This window comes from Symsagittifera roscoffensis, chromosome 1, assembly GCF_963678635.1.
Source record: "Symsagittifera roscoffensis chromosome 1, txSymRosc1.1, whole genome shotgun sequence".
In the NCBI taxonomy this organism is placed as follows: domain Eukaryota; kingdom Metazoa; phylum Xenacoelomorpha; order Acoela; family Convolutidae; genus Symsagittifera; species Symsagittifera roscoffensis.
In genome coordinates this window covers 61,132,072-61,150,930 of record NC_087062.1, presented here as the reverse complement: position 1 = coordinate 61,150,930, position 18,859 = coordinate 61,132,072, and the positions used below count along the sequence as shown (strand labels likewise).

The 18,859-nt window shown below is 35.7% G+C and overlaps 1 protein-coding gene across 1 annotated transcript; it reads left to right on the top strand.

Moving 5' to 3' along the window:
- The first annotated feature begins 354 nt into the window (after window positions 1-354).
- On the top strand, window positions 355-2,556 carry LOC134856864 (uncharacterized). Its single transcript, XM_063873156.1, has 2 exons — window positions 355-1,143; window positions 1,767-2,556. The coding sequence occupies exons 1-2, from the start codon at window positions 488-490 to the stop codon at window positions 2,521-2,523; spliced, it is 1,413 nt and encodes a 470-aa protein (XP_063729226.1). The 5' UTR covers window positions 355-487; the 3' UTR covers window positions 2,524-2,556.
- Window positions 2,557-18,859: the final 16,303 nt, after the last annotated feature.

The window sequence follows — 18,859 nt, the reverse complement described above, 5'->3', positions numbered from 1 at the left end:
TGAAATTGATTGCTCATGAGGCGCCACTTGAAGGGTAAACTGCCAACTTGGTAGCCTCCCAAGGCGCTGTTGTAAAATCTTTATATTTTTCACATGTCTATGTTTTTATATCCCGGACTTGAAAATTAAAATTTTGATGATTACTTTTGCGCGCATTTGAATGCATAATTTGAAGACCATTCAAAAACTATCTTAAAATGTGCAGCGATGCTCGAAGCATTAAACAACAATGACAGCTCAAATTCTGAAGAGGGCCAAGCCAGAGACATAAATTAACGATTGGTTAATCTGCTGGTTATTCGGAGTCAAGCTGCTTGTAATAACTTACTTAACAGCGAAGTCAGAAAAGCTAAATTTGTTCGAAAGAGTAGTTTTTAAATTAATGAGAACTTTTCACTTTTTCGTAAATACGAAGCTTGTTTCTTGTATGATTACAAAAAAGCTTCTTTGAGTGATCGGTCGACTTGATCTGTGAAAGTTGTGAACAATGGATTCGTACTGCAGGATGCCTAATCCAGAGGCCCTCTTGATGAGTTCACTGCCCAACGTGCTTTTTTCTGGCGATCGGAACAGAAGCACAGTTGACGCCGCGGGCGAGCATTCAGCCGTACCACAACACTCGAATGCAAATCTTTCTGGCGAGCGTTTGAACAAAGCCGACGACTGTCAAAACTTTATTGGTGCAACTGTTCGCAGCTCAAGAGAGATTAATTATACAGGCGGTGAACACAAAAGAAACGCATTAGTAGAGAAAAATGACGCCTCCAAATCCAAACACGATTTACAGATCCGACTAAAAAGACCAAATTACGAAAACCAGGGTAAGTCTGGCGTAACGAGTAACGAAGCATTTATATCAAATTCCACGCCTAATATATTGGTTCAGCAATTTTGGCACCCATCATCGGCAGCTTACAACCCAAAAATGTTGGGATTCCGAGAGAGTACTTCAGCAGCCTCTCGTGTACGTAGAGGGACAACTGGAGAAACTGGAGATACCACTCTGACTGTTTTGGTGCACAGTAGAACCAACAACGACGGCAAGAATCTAATAAACACAAGTAGAACTGATGATGTGTTCAATCCAAATATGGGCAACAGCAACACAAGTAGCACTGCGCGGCTTAATTTCAACACTATGAAGTATGTTTTTTTTTCTACTACATTGGAAGTTTAAAACAGTGCTGCATAGGTTGTCATAGAAAATTAATCAAGAATTCATGAAGCTGTGGCAAAAAATGTGTATATACTAGAAAATTGATGCAACAAAAACTTATAAAGGCGAATATCGGTCATAACAAAGAAACAATATTTGAATGGTAAGTACTGAATTCTGAATATAGCCAATTCTAGACAACTACTTGACCGAAAGAAAATCGACGCACTGCAACAAATTACAACAATACCAGATAGTAGAGTTCTCATTCAGGCATAAAAATTTTGATTTCATCCAATTCTTAGGATTCTACATCAGATTCAATCGCTTATCGAGTAAGCTTGTACTTGTCGGTACAAATGTTCCTATTGATTTGATTTTCTTTAAGCAAATATAACAATTAAGTAAATCATTAGACTCCACTCGATCGTTTGCAGATTTTTTCTGAAACATGATTAACCTGCCGCATTTGCACCAACTTATTTGATGCCGAGGCAATAAATGTAACAATTTTGAAGCGATATATTTACATTAGGGGCCCTGTAAATTTCTTTGGACCCCTCTATCACACTTGCACCTTTCTAATTACAATGTAAATACTTCAATGCAGGTATCCAGACCGAAAAGCTCTTTACTTGTTGGGGCAAAATCCGAGTGAAATGACGGGGCAGAAATGGCTGAACAAACTGATTGCGAGACGAGAGCAGCGAAACAGTCAGTTCCTAGAGAGACTGAAGCAGAGGCAAGATGCCAATAACCAGCCACAGAAACTGAGTACCAGTCCATTCAACACTCGCCCTCTCACCTCCCGAACCTCACAAAGAGCTCAGCAAACCAACTCGGTGGCACCGCATAGAATCATCGCCCAAACTAATTACCAACCTCATAATACTTACCAAACAAGCCGCCTACCCCCAACGGCCGGCAGGAGATACATCACAAGAGCTGCAAACTCCCCGCCGAGAACTGCCAGACGTCCTGGACACCTGGAATCGAGCGAACATTATCTAAGCAATTCCACTGGTATGCTTAACTATGCTAGCAACCTCCATAGCACTTCGCCTTTGTCGCAACGCAACAGGAGTAGAGGTGCTTTGAACGAACACGAGATAACGGTGGATCTAACGAAAGAAAACACCACAAATATTGCGTATAGGCTTCTAGGTGCTTACGTGGAAAACAACCCTGCACCCATGACCAAAACATTTATGAACATTGGCGAAGCACCCAGCAATTTTGTTGCAGAATATCTCGAAGACAGGAATGTGGAAAAATTAGACTGCCTTTCTATATGTCGCCTCTGGCTCTATAGATTAAATTATGACTGGGATATTGTTGAAAACTTTGATCTAACAAACGAAACTTGAATGTGTAACGAAACTGATCATAACTTAATTTAATTATCGTATATAATATTTAGATGAAAACAATTGTAGAATTAACGTTTTGAGCAATTTTTTCACCAGGCGATTTTTTCCATTGGCGAATTTTGTTGCAACTCGTATCTACTTTTTGCCTGAAAATTTTTATGGAGCTCTCTTCGAACATTTTGATTAACAATTTGTGTTTTTAGGGTTGGTTGACCAAAAAGGAAATTCATTAAATAGTACAAATTAGGTACTGACTCTTTGGGTGGTCAAATGGTCGATACCCTCCTTAAATTACTACTAAGCATGTAAACCGTTTTTTTTATCTGCGAAATTAACAAAATATTTATGTTCGATGTGGTTTCCCTTGAGTTCAAATTGATACCTAACAAATTTTTAGTGAATTTTTCAAGCATTTAAAGCCATTAACGCTTTGATGTCTCAATTAAAAACTCAGTTCACAATCAATTTCGTTAGGGTTTGTTTTTAAGTTTAAGATGTTATAATTCATGCAAGCTGCACATCGAGTTAGGGCAACAACGAATTTTTCTAGTTCCAAAGCCATAGCGAAGAATTTAGCTAGCCAGAAATTGTTCCAAAATAGTATGAGCAAAGCTGATTGACCCAAATACTGCGTCGCCTGAAGTAAAACATATCTTAGCATGTTCTTAAGCGTGTTCTTAGCATTGCATCTGTGGCGAGGGATTTTTTTTTTCATTTGAACAAATCTTCAAATTACTAAATCACGTTTGTTTTGCTAAAATTTGATTTGTCTCAGTTTGACTCCTTGTTTCTTTGCACTTGCAATTAGCAAACGGTATCAAACAGAATGGAACATGAACTTTTTTCATGTAAACAACTTATTTTATAGCAAAACTGCTGAATCAATTTGTCAGCTTTTCTGTCAGATTTTTGTAACTATCTAGCTCCGATTTTGTTAACTTTCAGTTTTCCATTCGCTTAAGGAGTTTGTATGCCTTAAACGGTTTCGTTGTCAATTATGTCGGATAAGTAGCCTCATATTGTGTTATTCATTGGCGAAAAAAAACTATGCTGAGTGTGACTGTTTGAATTCTTGTTTCTTGTCAAACTTTTTTCACTGTTTGACTTCTTGTTTCGTTACCCTTGCAATTAGCAAACGGTATTAAATGGAACGGAATATGAACATTTTTATGTAACCAACTTGTTTTTAACAAAACTGCCTAATCGATTCGTCAGCTCTTCTGTCGGAAGTTTTGTCAACAACCGAGTTTATTTGAGTTTTATTGCCCTTAAGCTACGCAATCTATTATATATTTAAATGCGGGCTTCACTATCTCGCCACGTTTAAGCTTTTTCAACGTAATGTTTTTGCATGTTTAACGAAAGAATTTTTTCACGTTTAAGCTATACCGTATATTGCAATGGTTAAGATTTTTTTTTTCGATTTTTCAGTTGGAAATCAGCGTTTATTGTGTTTATACTTCCAGGAGTTGTAAGTTTTTCTTCCAAATATGACTGATGAAATTATAGTTTCTGAGATATGTCGTTTTTTTTTTGTGATTTTTTCAAAAAAAAAATCAGAAAAGTTGAATTTAATTTTTCTTCAAAACATGAAATTCCTGACCCTGTAGTCGGGGGCTGTCAGGGCACTCTCAGAGTTGCGAATCTTGCCTCCAAATACGACTGCTCAAATCTTTGTCGTTTTACCGTTTATGACGTTTTTTAAGATTCGTTCAAAAACTTTTAAGAAAACTTCTAATTTTTATTTTTGTGCAAAATTTGTAATTCCCAGCGCTGTAGTTGGTTACTGTAAGAGTACTCTCAGGAGTTGCAAAATGAATAAAAGTTAACTTTCCAAATTTTGAAATTAACAACCCAGTAAATGGGTGGTGTCCGAGTACTCGAAGGATGCAAATTTTTTCTAATTGATTTTGTTAAATTTCAGTTTTTCCATTCGCTTAAAAAGTTCGTATGATTTAAACGGTTTTGTTGTCAATTATGTCGGATAAGTAGCCTCATTTTGGCGAAAAAAAAACTTATGCTGAGTGAGTCTGTTTGACTTCTAGTTTTTGTCAAAATTCTTTCACTGTTCGACTTCTTGTTTTTTTTTTACCTTTCCAATTAGCAAACGGTATTAAACAGAATGGAACGTGAAATGTTTTATGCTGAGTGAGAATTTCACATTTTGAGTTTCAAAAAAGTTTGCTCTTATTTGCGATTAGCAGGCGTAATCATATCGGAATATAGACTTTTTTGGTTTAACAAATAGTTTACCACAGTCAGTCGAATCATTTGCTCAATCAGCTGACATGCTCAATTTCCTTAAAATTCAACTTTTAGTACTAGATGAGTACTAGTTGCTGCGTATAATTTTCAAGGGGGTTTTAAAACTTTTAAAATTTTTCATACAAAATTAGTGTTTTTCGGCTCAACTGGTGTCTGGGTTGTCGGCCTTGCTTCCGCTTCGTGAGTTTTGTTCATTTGCTAATTTGAATTTAAAATGTCTTGCTTGGCAAATTTGCCTAGATATCTTGATTGATAAAAAAAGTTTCATGAAAATGTGAGGGATTCTCAAAAAATTCTCTTGCGATTTTTAAAAAAAGGGGTGTTCATAGAAAGATGTTTTACACCCTTGTTTGCTTGCAAACTTCTCAGGTGTTTTTTATCCCTGTGACTGCAGCCTTCGAAAAAGTCTGAGCGGAGACTATTTGAAGGATATTTTTGGTTTTTTGTTTCATCTTCTCAAAAACTAACCCAACGATTTTGAAATTTTTCCTTGAATAGTGATGATTTGAGAAGCTCCCCTTTATGAGCGGCTACGTCAAAAAATTTTTACACGTAAAATTATGGCCCACCTAATAGTTAATTTTGAGATTTTTTTAACAGTTTTTTGAAATTTTTGATTTTTCACGAGAACTATTCTGCCAAACCTGGGTTTTTGGGCACAATGGAAAACACAGGTTGGGTGAACCTTAAACTTTTTTTGAACAAATGATTCTCGGAAATGTCAATTTTCTGATTTGTTGATCGTTTTTCTTGAACTTTTCTCGATTTTATCCTTCCAAATCTAGTATTATTGGTTTAATCGATGCAGAAGGTTGTTGAAAGCTTACTTTTACAACTTGTTATGACCAGTTTTTCCCAATGTTTGGGGCACTGGCAAAAGTTCTAATGTTTTAAAAACTAATCGCTGAAATTTTTGTTGACAACATTTTATTATGGATTTTTGTTTTTTTTCGGCTCAAGGAGTGTCTACGCACATACTGTTTGGTTAGTAGCAGCTCAGAAAAAAAAACTGTAAACTTATTAACCTTGCGATTGCAAGGGTATTGCTATCGGTTACTAGACTGTTCAATCCCGTAAATAACTTTAGGCACAGGACTCATCTTCTGGATCCTGGACTCATTCATCCACTTGGTCTTTCTGATGCAACAGAGATGTTTTGAGGAAAATAGTAATTCAATTAAATGGTCTAATCGAAATTTTTTTTTTAATGTTGGTTGTAGTTTTACCAACTCGGTTTGTTAAAATTTCTTTTTTTTATTTATCTTTTTTTTTGGTTTAATCGGTTTCGGCAAATTTTACATCAGTTTAGTGGCCCCATATTGCATGATTTGTTACGCGAAAAATTGTTCTGCGAAAACTATTTGTGCGCGTGTGTGCGTTTTGAGGGTGGTGAGGAGTACATTTTTATAGTTCGTATTTTTTTCCGAATTTTTTTCGGCTTTAAGGGTTTCTGCTCAGACATTTTTTGATTTTTTACCAACTGCCAAGTTATCCACTAGTACTTTTTACATTCTATTGTATTAATTTGTTTTAGTTTCTAGAGGAGATCTTGTTTTTTTCTACTTTTCCTAGTTATTTTGATTATTTTTTCGAGAATTGCATCGCAAATGGTTCGAAGCTAAGGTGTTTCTCGATTGTTTTTCTGAATTTACTTTTTTTTCTTTATCATTTTTTTTCTAATTGCTACATTGCAATATTGCAAGCAATTTTTATTTGAAGACAAAACAGGCATAAACTTTAAGTTAAACGAGCAAGTGATAAGAACGTGATTGAATATAAAATAAATTGTGAGATTCTTTGTATGAACTAGTTATCTGGGGAACTTTTTTTACTCAGATCATGGTAGTTTGTCCGGTATCAGGTGATGCTAACGCTGGAAGCCTTCAAGATATCGAGTTTTTTATAAAAGGAATCTAGGTGAATTTTCTCAAGAAACGTTTATTTTGAAGGGTGGCTGCCTTGAAGCAAATCCAAATCGGTAACACCTATACGCCACACTGCAACTGCGTTTGTGGCTCAGGATAGACCACCCACAGCATTTTGATAATAGTTGCATAAAAAATAGGAAAGAGAGTTTTCTATCAAATCATATCCTTTTTTATGTCGGTTTTTTGAAAATAGGTCATGAGTTCGTTAAGTGTTTCGAGATGGTTTCGTGACATATCCAGTTTGGTCGCCACATTGCATTTTCCTCAATTACTAAGTCAAACTGTTTCAAGCTTGACTCCGGTACAAAACAAAAGGCAGGAATCAAATTCAGCGTTAAGACTAGCTCGCTTTTTTGATTCGTAAATCTTATTAAGGCCCAGCTCGGATATTTTTCGCATAAAGCTCTGACAGTGGTGAAAACAACATCCTTTAAAATGATATTGATAATGAGACGCAAAAGTCTTCAATGCTGCAATTTCGAATTCATTCAAAAATCTTTTCGGGTTAGCGTCACCGATAAAAAATTTCATTTCGAATAGGAATCTGTTATACGCTGATAAGCGTTTATTGGTGAGAAAGGCGTCAAGTTAGTGTGGATGAAACCCATCAATCTTGACGTGTACAGTGTAAAGCTGTTAAAACTTACTGGGTCAAATTTTAAATGTACATTGTTCAAGCCAAGTCTTTTTGTACAAATTTAGTGCGTTGAGGTTGTCAATATCGCCAAAAATCAATATGAGTTGCGTATCTTGTTTTCTGTTAATGAAAAAACAAAATAGCTGAAAACGATCTGGTATTTTGAAATGACGGTCAACTATAGCAAAAAAGGGCAGGGATGTTGTTTGTTTAACTCTGTTTAGAGTTCGCATGATCGGCGGCCCGGACGGCAAGGACAGTTGGATTGCCTTGTCGTCCTGCACCAATTGAAACTAGCTGTGATGGCCTGAATGTTTACTGGATTAAGTTAACTCTTGACTGTTTTGTTCATTTAATGAATAAGTTTTTGAGCTTTTGAGCGTCGTGCGTTGAGTTCAAGACTATACTCATTTATCTTAAAAATTATATGGCCTCCACATATAAAAAAAGTTTTCAGGCACTTTCATGATCACAATTTGCTGCAGCGCCAGTTAAATATTGTCTTTGAGTCGCACTTCTTTTGAGCATCATGCTGTCAGACAAATAAATGTATAAGTGTTAGGCTTTTTTGTGAGGTTACCCAAAAAAAAACATTTTTTTTGACTATTCGAGGAGCTAAAAAGTGAGATATCGAATGCAGAGTAATTACCTTTAGGTATATACCTGATGCAGAATATATACCAAAATAAGCTGTTTTGTTTTAATAACAAATTAACGCTAGCTTAAACACATGCTAGCAGTATGACAAACTAAACATTAGCCTAATTTGATTTGGTTATCTTAGATTTGTGTTGTTCATTAATAGCGAAAACCTAATTGAAACATCTTTAGTCTAGATTTGTATTGATCTCACTTTGATCATAAATTGGTCGTAATTATTGGTCTTTGGTTCATAATTCATGGGATGTTTTTAATCGACATGGAATATGATGTTATGGGTAGTTTTAGTTTATGGGATATTTTGGTACGGTGCCTTTTGTCATGGGAATTTTTGGCTTGGTATCTTTCCTTCTGACACCGGCAATTGTATTTGTTCATTTTTGCTGAAAAAATTTTCAACTTTGTGGCTATCTTCTATTTGTCTGTTGGCTAGCTCATCGAGATATACTTGTGCTTCATGCCAAGTGGTTTGCAATCAATGAATTAGTTTCATTATAAGAATGCAAAATCATTTAAAAATTTTTGGAAGTTCTACGAGCGCAAAATGTTTTTTTTTTTCTATGAAACTCGAAGTATAAGTTTGCTGCAGTGCCAGTGTAATGTGTCTTTGTATCGCGTTTTTTTTTACTTTCATGGCCGTCAATCATAATAAGTGCTAGGCTTTTTGTGAGGTTCCCGAAATAAAAGAATTCATTTTTGACTATCCGAAGAGCTAAAAATGAGATAACAAATGCAGAATAAATAACTTTTTAAATAAGCTGCTTTACTTTAATAACATATGCTAGCAGTATGTTAATCTAAACATTAGTCCATTTGAATTTGGTTATCTTGAGATTTGCGTTGTTCATTAATAGTGCAAACCTATTTGAAACATCTTTAATTTACATTTGTTTTTGATCTCACTTTGATCATAAATTGGTCGTAATTTTTTGTCTTTGGTTCATAATTCATGGCATGTTTTAATCGACCTGAGATCTGATAGTATGGGTAGTTTTAGTATATGGGATTTTTTTTTTGGTACGGTATCTTTTGTCATGGGAGTTTTTGGTATGGCATCATTTGTCCTGACACCGGCAATATTTCTTCATGTTTGCTGAATCATTTTTCTACTTAATGGCTTTCATCTCTTTGTCTGTCGGCTAGCTTACCCTGATATACTTGAGCTGTATCGCAGGTGGTTTTGGAAAATAAACAAGCCGCCCTAATTATTTTTTTCTCTATAAACCTCGGAGTTTGAGTTTTGTTTCGGTTTCTTTGAGTTCAATGACACTTTTCCAACTTTCTGTAGGCAATGCGCAATGAATTTTGTTTCAGTCACATTTGGGGCAAATCAACCAACCTCGTATTTTATTCGTACTTTCGGAGAGGACGGAGTGATAAGAAAAGCATGCTCCCAAATAACGCGTTGCCTGCTAATACTTTACAAATTGGTCTCTGGGGTCAATTTGGGCTCTAGGAATTGACGGCGAGGCAGTTTTTTTAAATTTTGAATCTTTTTTGTTTAAGGAGAGCCCGCGGAAAAATCAAAGTGATTATTCTACAAACAATTTTTTTTGAAACCCCTTCTCTCCTTAAAATCATAAATCCTCCCTTGGGTCGTGTAACAGAAAAAAGCCGACCAATTTTTTTTACCATGGTTTGCTTCTTTTATGATATATTGGCTTTTTTGTTCTCTTGTTGAAAATTGTGGAATGCAGTTGATCTCAAATAAATCCATTTGTAATGGGGAACTTCATAAAAATAATGAGAGCAGGTTTTAGAGTTAAAATATAATTCAGCCTCAGAGTTTCAAATTATAATTCATTTGAAGAGCTATGAATTGCGGAAACAACAGACCCACTAACAATTTTTAAATTAAGGAAACAAGATACTCGCTAACGAATCCTTACAATCAAATATTATAATGCTTCCAAAGTCAAATATTGTACCTTTTTTGTTCTCTCTGAGAAGTTTCATAAATTAAGTTAAGTAAATCCGGCACCCATTATTTGTATTTAAGAGATTTCGGTTTCTTAATTCCCTACCAAATTAAGTTTCTTCTACACTGGCCAAAAATTATGTGCCCAATCGTCAGACTTCATCAGAACGTTACCGATCATCATCATCCAAGAATCAGAACAAATAAATGCGTCAATTTTTAACAATTTTTATACAGATCTGATCGTTTTCATTGGGGAAACCGTGATGAAAGTACCTACAAGTTAGTTTGCCCAAATTCCATCCAAGCTGCGTTATCGACGTAATGCTTAGTTGTCTAACAAGAAACCGTATTTATCTATAAAAATAAAGAAGCTTCACAGATACCGTAGCTGTCACTAATATTCAAGTGATTGTAGCATTAAATGATTAATAAACATTTGGTCTATAAATGTACCTTTATCTGACAGGATTAGGTTTTTTTAGGGAAAATTAGTTTTCAAGATTTATCAAGTGGAAGTTTTATCGATTTGATGACAACTAAAACCATTGCTGTTGTCATAATTTTAGCCTACTACAGAGAAATTTTTTGATTATTCATTTTTTACAGATTTAGTTGCTATAAAATGATTTTTTTTTCAAAAATTTTTCATCGATCACCAGCGGATTTAGAGCAGGAAGGGGGGTTGCGGACGCCCTCCTTCACGGATTCGACCCCCTGCCGACCCAAAGGGTCCCCCTTTGTACTATTTTGAGATATCCTTTTTTGGCTGACTAAAATTTTTCTAAAGGCGCCAAAATATACTAATTTTAAGGGGGGACCGCGCGCCCAGACAACGCGACTTTTTGATCAAAACTTTCCAAAAAGTGCCTAAAAACGCTTTTTTGGCCTGTGCGGCGCGAAAAAATTTGGTCAAAATGGGGTCTTAAGAGTGATTTAGGAGAGCTCAAAAAATCAATCTGGTCGACCTAAAAATAAGGGTCGACAAAATTTTCGAAATTTTTTGAAAATCCGCCCCTCGAGAAAATCCTAGATCCGCCCCTGTATGAAGAACAAATCCGTTCACAATAGCTACTTTGTGCACCACGCCAATTTTCATTGCATTATGACAACGTTGAAATAGTTTTTCAAGCCTGATATTCGAATGTGGTGGGAAGTGCAAAAGGGCCATTAATACTTCTGGCGCTATAAACATGGCGTGAAAAGTAACTGACAATTCAAAATTTCAATATTTATTCGCAAAAATACCAAATTATCAATGCTTCATACATAATTATCGAAATTATCATCCTCCTTTTTATACTTCTTTTTTTGAAATTATTACTTGTTCCCCCTTTTAAATTCCATCGATTTGATTTCTTTTGTTTATTTTGACCGGTAACAAAGAGGAGCAACAGCATAGCGGACTTATTGACTGAATTTGACTGAATTTGAAAAAGGAAATTCAAATTATTGACCGAATTTAGACCTATTGTTGAATAATTTGCCCCAGCGTTAAAAACAGTTTGTCTCTATGGACTTATAAATCAGTTCTGCAGAAAATTGTTTATTTTGCCCTTATAGCTGGTATTAATTTCGTTAAAAATCTAAAAGTTGATCAAAAATGTCGGTTTTGCAGGAAATAATATCTCAAAATGATACATTAGACCAATCATCCCCGGACGTTAACTGGATTTTTTTGGGTATAGCAACTAATATATTTGATGTACTCGGCCTCTGTTTCATGATACTTGGTTTTCTGTTTAACTACTTCTGCTACATTACAGCAAATCATCTGCCTGAGTCATCGAGTGCCACTTTGATGAAGTATGTTGCAGTTTGGGACTCAATTTCCCTCTTCAAAATCGGAGTCCTTGGTAGCGGAATGACCACGATTGGATTGCAGTGGGAATTGTACTCGGTAAGTTCGAGAAGTAACTAATAATAAAAAAAGAAGAAGCCGGCTTGCTATGCACAGAGAGCTGTGACCATACAGTTACCAATATGGATCAATTTTTCAGAAACCAAAAGATGAAAAAAAGTTTAAAGATTTTGCTTGCTCTCTCTTATTTAGATTGGTGAGAGACGGGTTGCGAAATTGATTTCTAAAAATTGCCCGAACAGTTATATAAAATATAAAACAACAATATCGTTATTTATAACTTTTTTTTCGAAAATGTAATAATAGCAAATACATAGCTCAAAATAGAAAAACAATCAGTGAAATAAATTTATTGAAACTTATTTTTCTCGAAACCTTTTTTTCAGAATCAGTTGCGGCAGTGCAAATCTACTCCAAAAGGACTATAATATGTCATAACTTACGACCCCGTACCGCATTTTCTCTCTGGTTCCTGAATTTTGTGAAAAAAAATACGCGACTGCTGACGGCCTCTCTCCACCACACCAAAGACTTTCCACCCTTTTAAAGTTTGATTTTAAGTTTTTGAGATTCAGTCAACGATTCTTCTGGTCTTTTAGGGTTAAATACAAGGTAAGAACTCGTCTCGTTTTCTTCTTACCACTAAAATAGGGGAAGAGCTTTGTCTTCAATTGTGCTTAAGTTTTTTTTTACTTTTCCCCGCGAATTCAGATACCCTAATTAATAGGTCAAATGAAGATAATTTTTAAATTTTTTTATTGTCGCTCAAATGAAATCTAAAAATGTCACAAAAATTTTCTCGTTGTCGAGAAAAATTGGGTAGAACTTTTTCCCTTTTCATTCCCTTAGTGAGGCATGAAGCTCCATGGATAATAATCAATTATAATAATAACTAACAACCAGTTATCTTTGTTAAGATCATTTTTGATTCGAAACAAAATAGACAATTAACAAAAGATCTTGAAATTTGGCTCTAAGGATTTCTTAATTGATTGAAAATGGCCTCATCACCTCTGACCTATTTCGTTAACACTTATTGTTCACAAATATCACTAGATCACAAGTAACACTAGTACCTCGCTCTTTTACGTCCTAATATATGCATATCAAACTTGTGATCAGTGTGATGTAAGTTTGCGCTTTTGATCAGTTTTTGCGCAGTTTTAAAGAAAAGGTTTTTTCACAGGCCAAAACTCCTGACTCAACCTCGTTGATAAACAACAATTTGATCGGGGTATACAACCATCTTTGTCCATAGTCGTTTTACAACCATCTTTGTCCATAGTAGTTTTAACCGTGTCTGGGCTGATTCTAGGTCCAGCAAGAGATCCTAGTGATTCGTCGATAAAAAAAATTAACATAACTAAAAGACAGTTAGAAAGGAGCTATTGACATATAGAAAGTAAAAAACATGTTTTAAAAAACTCCAATTTTGAAATTCGAAATATAAACATTTGCACGATTGACACTTTTTTTTGATAATTGTTATTAAGTTCGATACACACGAGAGAGAATTTCAAAATCAGATTTAAACATGTATCAGGGAATTTAGCTATACGGGCTGCGCAGCCCAACAAGTAGCATTTGAGTGTTTTACTTTCAACCAACTTTTCTGTTATTCTTCATTTTGCAAAAGAAATTATTCAGTCCCTCACTCGACTAAAGAGAAAACATTTTGATCACAGTGTTTTTTTTTCAGAAAACTGATAGATGATATATCCAATATCTGAATAACAGTTTCTATTACAATTTAGTTCAAGAAGATGTCATGAACAGAATCAATGTCATAATCAATGTCATAATCAGCAGCGTTTTTTGAGTTATCAATATTTTTTGTTTTGAGTTGCATTTATAGGCTAGCAGTCCGTATGAAACCACTGGCACTCAATATGTTTTTTGAATGTTTGTGGGCCGCTATCTATCATGATTGTATCGTCCGCTAAAAGTAAAACTTTACTGTAATGTAAGTAATGCGATAGATTATTTATATAAATTTGAAACAGAAAATTTCCTAAAACTGCGCCTTGTGACATATTGCACGATGAGCTTTTCTTATGATAAAATTATTGAGCAATTTTGATTAAACTGTTTTTTTTTTTCAAAATAGTTTTTCAACAAACTACGAAATTTCTCCCGGAAGCCTAAAATTTGCAGTTTCTGGGCAAGAATTTTGTAATTAGCGTAGCCGTGTTTTTGTTCCTCGGTTTTTTAAAGAATTCCTCATTTCATACTCTGTCTTCTTGGAAAAAATACCATGATTCTGTACCACACTTTGATTCGAATTTGCCACGGTTTTTTTGTTTTGTCGTCTGACAGCTTTCCCTTAAATATCATCCACTGATTTTCTCGAGTTAACTTTCACTGTGAGGTATTTTCCTTCATCTGTTTTTTTTTCGTAAAAGTTCAACTGACAATTTGATGCTGTTGTTATCATTCCCAGAGAGTCGGTATATTTTTGCATATCTCGATCAATTGGTGGAAGTCTATTTTTAAAATAAAACGGATATCCAATAATCGGCTTTTTTGAACTAACCAGCCAACTCCTTCTCGAGTTCACCTTGTTTTTTTTTTCATCAAAATATATCAGTTTTATTATGATAACTGCGAGGGGATTTTAAGGTCGCGCCCAGGTCGCAGAAAATGACAAACCTTAAAATTGCTTGGTGTCGTATCATAATTCAGAAAATCTCCTAAAAAGTTGTATACCTGTTGGGACAAATACAAAGCTTTGCCGTCTACCACGGGAAGACTTTCCACTATCCCGCAACTCTTCGGCGCGTAGCGCTCTTGGACACTCACCCTCGCCTCCAGGTCCGTAACTTTATTTTTTAATCTTGTAATAATTTTGTTTGCTGTAGAAATTAGCTGTAGAATGTATTCAAATAAAGATCGAGTATTAGGATCAGTTATCTTTTCCAGGGTTGAAATAAGACCATCTGATTTATTATTCTGTTTTATATTATTTTCCATCATAAACTGAATCAGTTGAGCTGTTTATTCTGTTGTGAACAGCAGCGGATATAGGGGGGGGGGGCAGACGCCCCCCCTCTGGGATTGGACCCTCTGCCGACCCAAAGCGTCTCCTCTTTGTACCATTTTGAGATATCCATTTTCGGCCAACTGATCTTAAAAAGTTTCTAAAGGCGTATTTGGCGCCAATCTATACTAATTTTGAGGGGGGAGCGCGTGTCGAAAAAACGCGATTTTTTGGTCAAAATTTTCCAAAAAGTGCATAAAAATGCTTTTTTTGGCCTGTTTTTCCACAAGTTTTTTTTGTCAAATTAAGGTTTTTTTAGTGATCTGGGAGAGCTCAGAAAATCAATTTGGTTGACCTAAAAAAAGGTCGACAAAATTTGCAAATTTGTTTTGAAAATCCGCCCCCCCCCCCCCCCTCCCTCGAGAAATTTCCAGATCCGCGCCTGTTTGTGAATATTTTGTGGATATTTTTTTTGCACGCAGCAAGAAGGTTCAAGATTTGAAGCAACCAACTAATCTCTAAGCATTCATTTCTCGTTCTCTCGATAAAACGAGAAATTGGTCACGTTTTTTTTCTTCAAATCATTGCGTTTTGCTGTTCAATAGGTGTGTTTATAACTCCACTTGAGATAATTGAACTGATCTCAACACGACATCAAAACTCAAACCCCAAAAATTGAATCTTGAGCCTATTAAACTTAAACTTTGGTTTAAAAAAAAACAAACAAATAATTAAGACCTCCATAAGAACTTTCACTACGTTCATCGAATTTTTCAAACATCAATTTTTGCAAAATCGACAGGAGAAATCAAAACATTTGGCGATCTAATAAGGGGATATCAGATTGAAAACTTAATGCTATCAGGCAACCAGGAAGACTTTTTTGTCGTTTTCTGCCAAGCGTAGGTAGGAACTTTCTGATACACTGAAAGATGAAGATGCGATCCATTTATTGAGAGCTGAGCCAAGTGGACCTATGCCAATAACCAGGCCAAGTAAGATAAAAACTTGGTAGCTTTTTGTAAAACATTAGAAAATATCAAGGAAACATCTACCTAACAATTATCTTGGAAGCTTAAAAGGTTTGTTGAATAATCGGATATACGGAGGACCAGCTGATTAGTAATCAAAACATCACCCCTAACTTCCGGAAGTCGTTTCTCGGCCTCCAATGATCACAGGGAGCTGAAACTTGGAGGGATGATAAGTAATGGCAAGATACATCTTGTGTTATAATTTGAACCAAATCCGGCGGTTGGACCGGAAGTCATTAGCACTTGAAAAAACACCCACTTAGACCGGAAATAGGCAATTAACGCAAAATTATGAACGGTGGCATAATATTTTTATTGCAGCAATCGACACAAGATACGAATCCCACAAAAGCAGAGACAGCACACACCACAGGGGTTATCTTTGAGAAAAACTCATGGGTCATAAAGAAATTATTTTCTTTTTTCATAACAAAAAACTTTTTGGATTTTGACAAAATCTCGGCGCGTCTCCGTCCTTAAAGTTCTTTTGGGCACTCTCCTGGATTTTGAGCAGCCCAGAAATAATGCTTAAAGCTCATTTTCAAGAATGTTATCAGATGACCTGCAGTTTCATTTTTTCGGTAGCTGGCACCTGAGACATATTTTCTTTCATGTTAAAATTACTTGACAGCACCTGGTTTTTTCAATTGTTTACGCTCGCATTTGCTATCACGCTCTCCATAATAATTGAATAGTTTGCTTTCATGGAGCATATCAAACACTAAAACAGCGTTGCACCCCCTTCTCCCACAACGGTGATAATCCCTGCAATAAAACAATACATTTTACCACGGCTCGATCAGTTAATCATTTCGAAATAACCGTTAATTTTTAATGTGTATCGAAAATTGAAACGCAGAGCACATCAAGTGAAGTCTAGATTAGAGTATCAAAAAAAAGAAATTCCTTGACTCAAATTAAAAAACACCCAACTCGCCCATCTTTTGAAAACGTTTTAAGTTTTATTTGCAGCCGTTATTTCGTTAACATTTAATGATTTTGCAAATTTTTCAATTTACGTTTTTTTACGATTTTACTTTCAAATTTAGCTCATAACTTTTACCACGTCATTTACCTACGTTTTTCTTATAAAACCTACTTACTTAACAAATAAGCTTTCAATTTCCTGGATCCAATTTTTTTAACGAGCTCATTTCATATGATAAAATTTTTTCCCAAAACACCATTAGAAGAAACAAAATACCATTAAAGGACTTCATAAAAGAGAACAAATGAAAAATAGAGTGAACTCATAAAAGAAAACAAAATAAATAGAGACAAGTGAAAATCATATTAGAGGGAGCCAATAAAGACTGCAAAAACAAATTAAAGGAAGCATATGAAATAACTCAAGTAAGCTGCTCAGAGAAGGCTATTTGAAGCAACTGAATTTACACTTCTGGTCATCACTAGTGAAAAAGACCCAATCCGAGAAGTTTTACAAAACTAAACTCCATTAGAGGAAGAAACAGAAGTAATTACTTCCCAGGATTCACATTAGCATTCTCAATGAAGCGAATGAGAAAAAAGGAAAAAAAGCAAAAAAAAGCAGATTTAGCAAATCAGAAAAGTGGTCAGACCTTCAAGGTAATTTAACCTCACACGACAACAAAAAATGAAGTCCACTATGGACCGAAAATGTAAAAAAAGAAGTGTGGTTTGGAAAATCAAGGAATCAAGACCTCCCATTGCCTTTAGGACTCCTGGAACGCAAATAAGAAGCTTAATCTGATTGAGTCAGATAGTAATTGAAAATTAGGTTGGAAAAAAAAGAACCAACTGGAACAATACGGAACATTCTTTCAGCAAATGAGATTTATAATGATTACTTTTTCAAACTTTTCAAACTAGACTGTCGCTTTTATTGAAAACCACAAAGGTGACTGCTCAGTAGTTTACCCTGCGTACAGTCATTTGTTACTTTGAATTGGAGACGCTGATTTGCCCTAATGAGTTTTACACAGCTAGCTCAAACTGTGTCAGCCATTTTCTTTGCCGTTATCAGCTACGTAGGATAGAAAAATCGATCACGCTTGAAGGCATAAGTTTCAGTTTTCTTCTCCAACAATTTCTTCTCACAGAAAATCTTTGAGCGTAAAATTTCTGGTGCCATATCCAGAAAAGCATGCAACTAGAAGTATCAAAAACTTGACTCTTATCACGAAGAACTTCTTAAGTCTACGGATTGTGAAAATTTCGGATTGCGTTGACGCTATCCGCAAAAACCTCAGGTTGGTCACTCTTCTCGTTTTACGATGTCGCCCAAATTAGTTCATCACCTTACGTGGTTATTCTGCAAACTACCACGAGAAGTGGACTCCGATAACATCGGTATCGTAAATGAGTTCTGGTACTCAAACATCAAAAAGGAACTGACCTCCGATCACTTCGATTGACACCTTTGTTTGTGGCTGCGGAGCTGCAATTGTGCTAGGCACTGGATTTGTCATCGGCAGTAAAGTTTGATGGGCGATCAAAGAACTTTTTGGTTCCTGTACTGAGTTCTCCGAAGCGGACAAGGAAAATATCCGAAAAACAATGAGACGAGTCAGTGCACTTAATGACGATTTCTTTGAGCTAGTATAGACTTAATTTGCAAAATTGTCCTTGGTCGGTAACCAGCTGAAACAACAAACGGCGCTCAACGATATGAGACATTGCCAGGAAATCTTTTTAGCTGGCATGCAGACACTCGCTCAGATGTACCGTTTCTTTTAATGAGCAATTGTTGTTCATGACAAAATCAAGTGATTTAGAAATGGAGCCCTAAAATGTTGACGACGTTTGCATCGATGACAAATAATATTCTAGAAACGTCTCTCGTACTAAGATAACACCCGGTAAAAAATTTTCTGATCAGTGCAAAATACTCTGCGACACGATGAGAGCATGCTCAGCCTCGCAATACCAATATCAAAAGTACTGGCTAACTATGATTTGAAAATCTTCAGAGAAGTTTCAACGGACGACATCGGACTTCGTTTACCCTGGCGCTACCGGTTACCACGCGCGAAAAACTTCTGTAAGCGTATGGCATACCGCTCCCAATGCCG

Bases quoted from the DNA above. Each gene is read 5' to 3' on its own strand.
- LOC134856864 (XM_063873156.1), top strand. From the start codon at position 488: ATGGATTCGTACTGCAGGATGCCTAATCCAGAGGCCCTCTTGATGAGT. The intron at 1,144-1,766 runs GTATGTTTTTTT...ACTTCAATGCAG, and splicing joins CTTAATTTCAACACTATGAA to GTATCCAGACCGAAAAGCTC.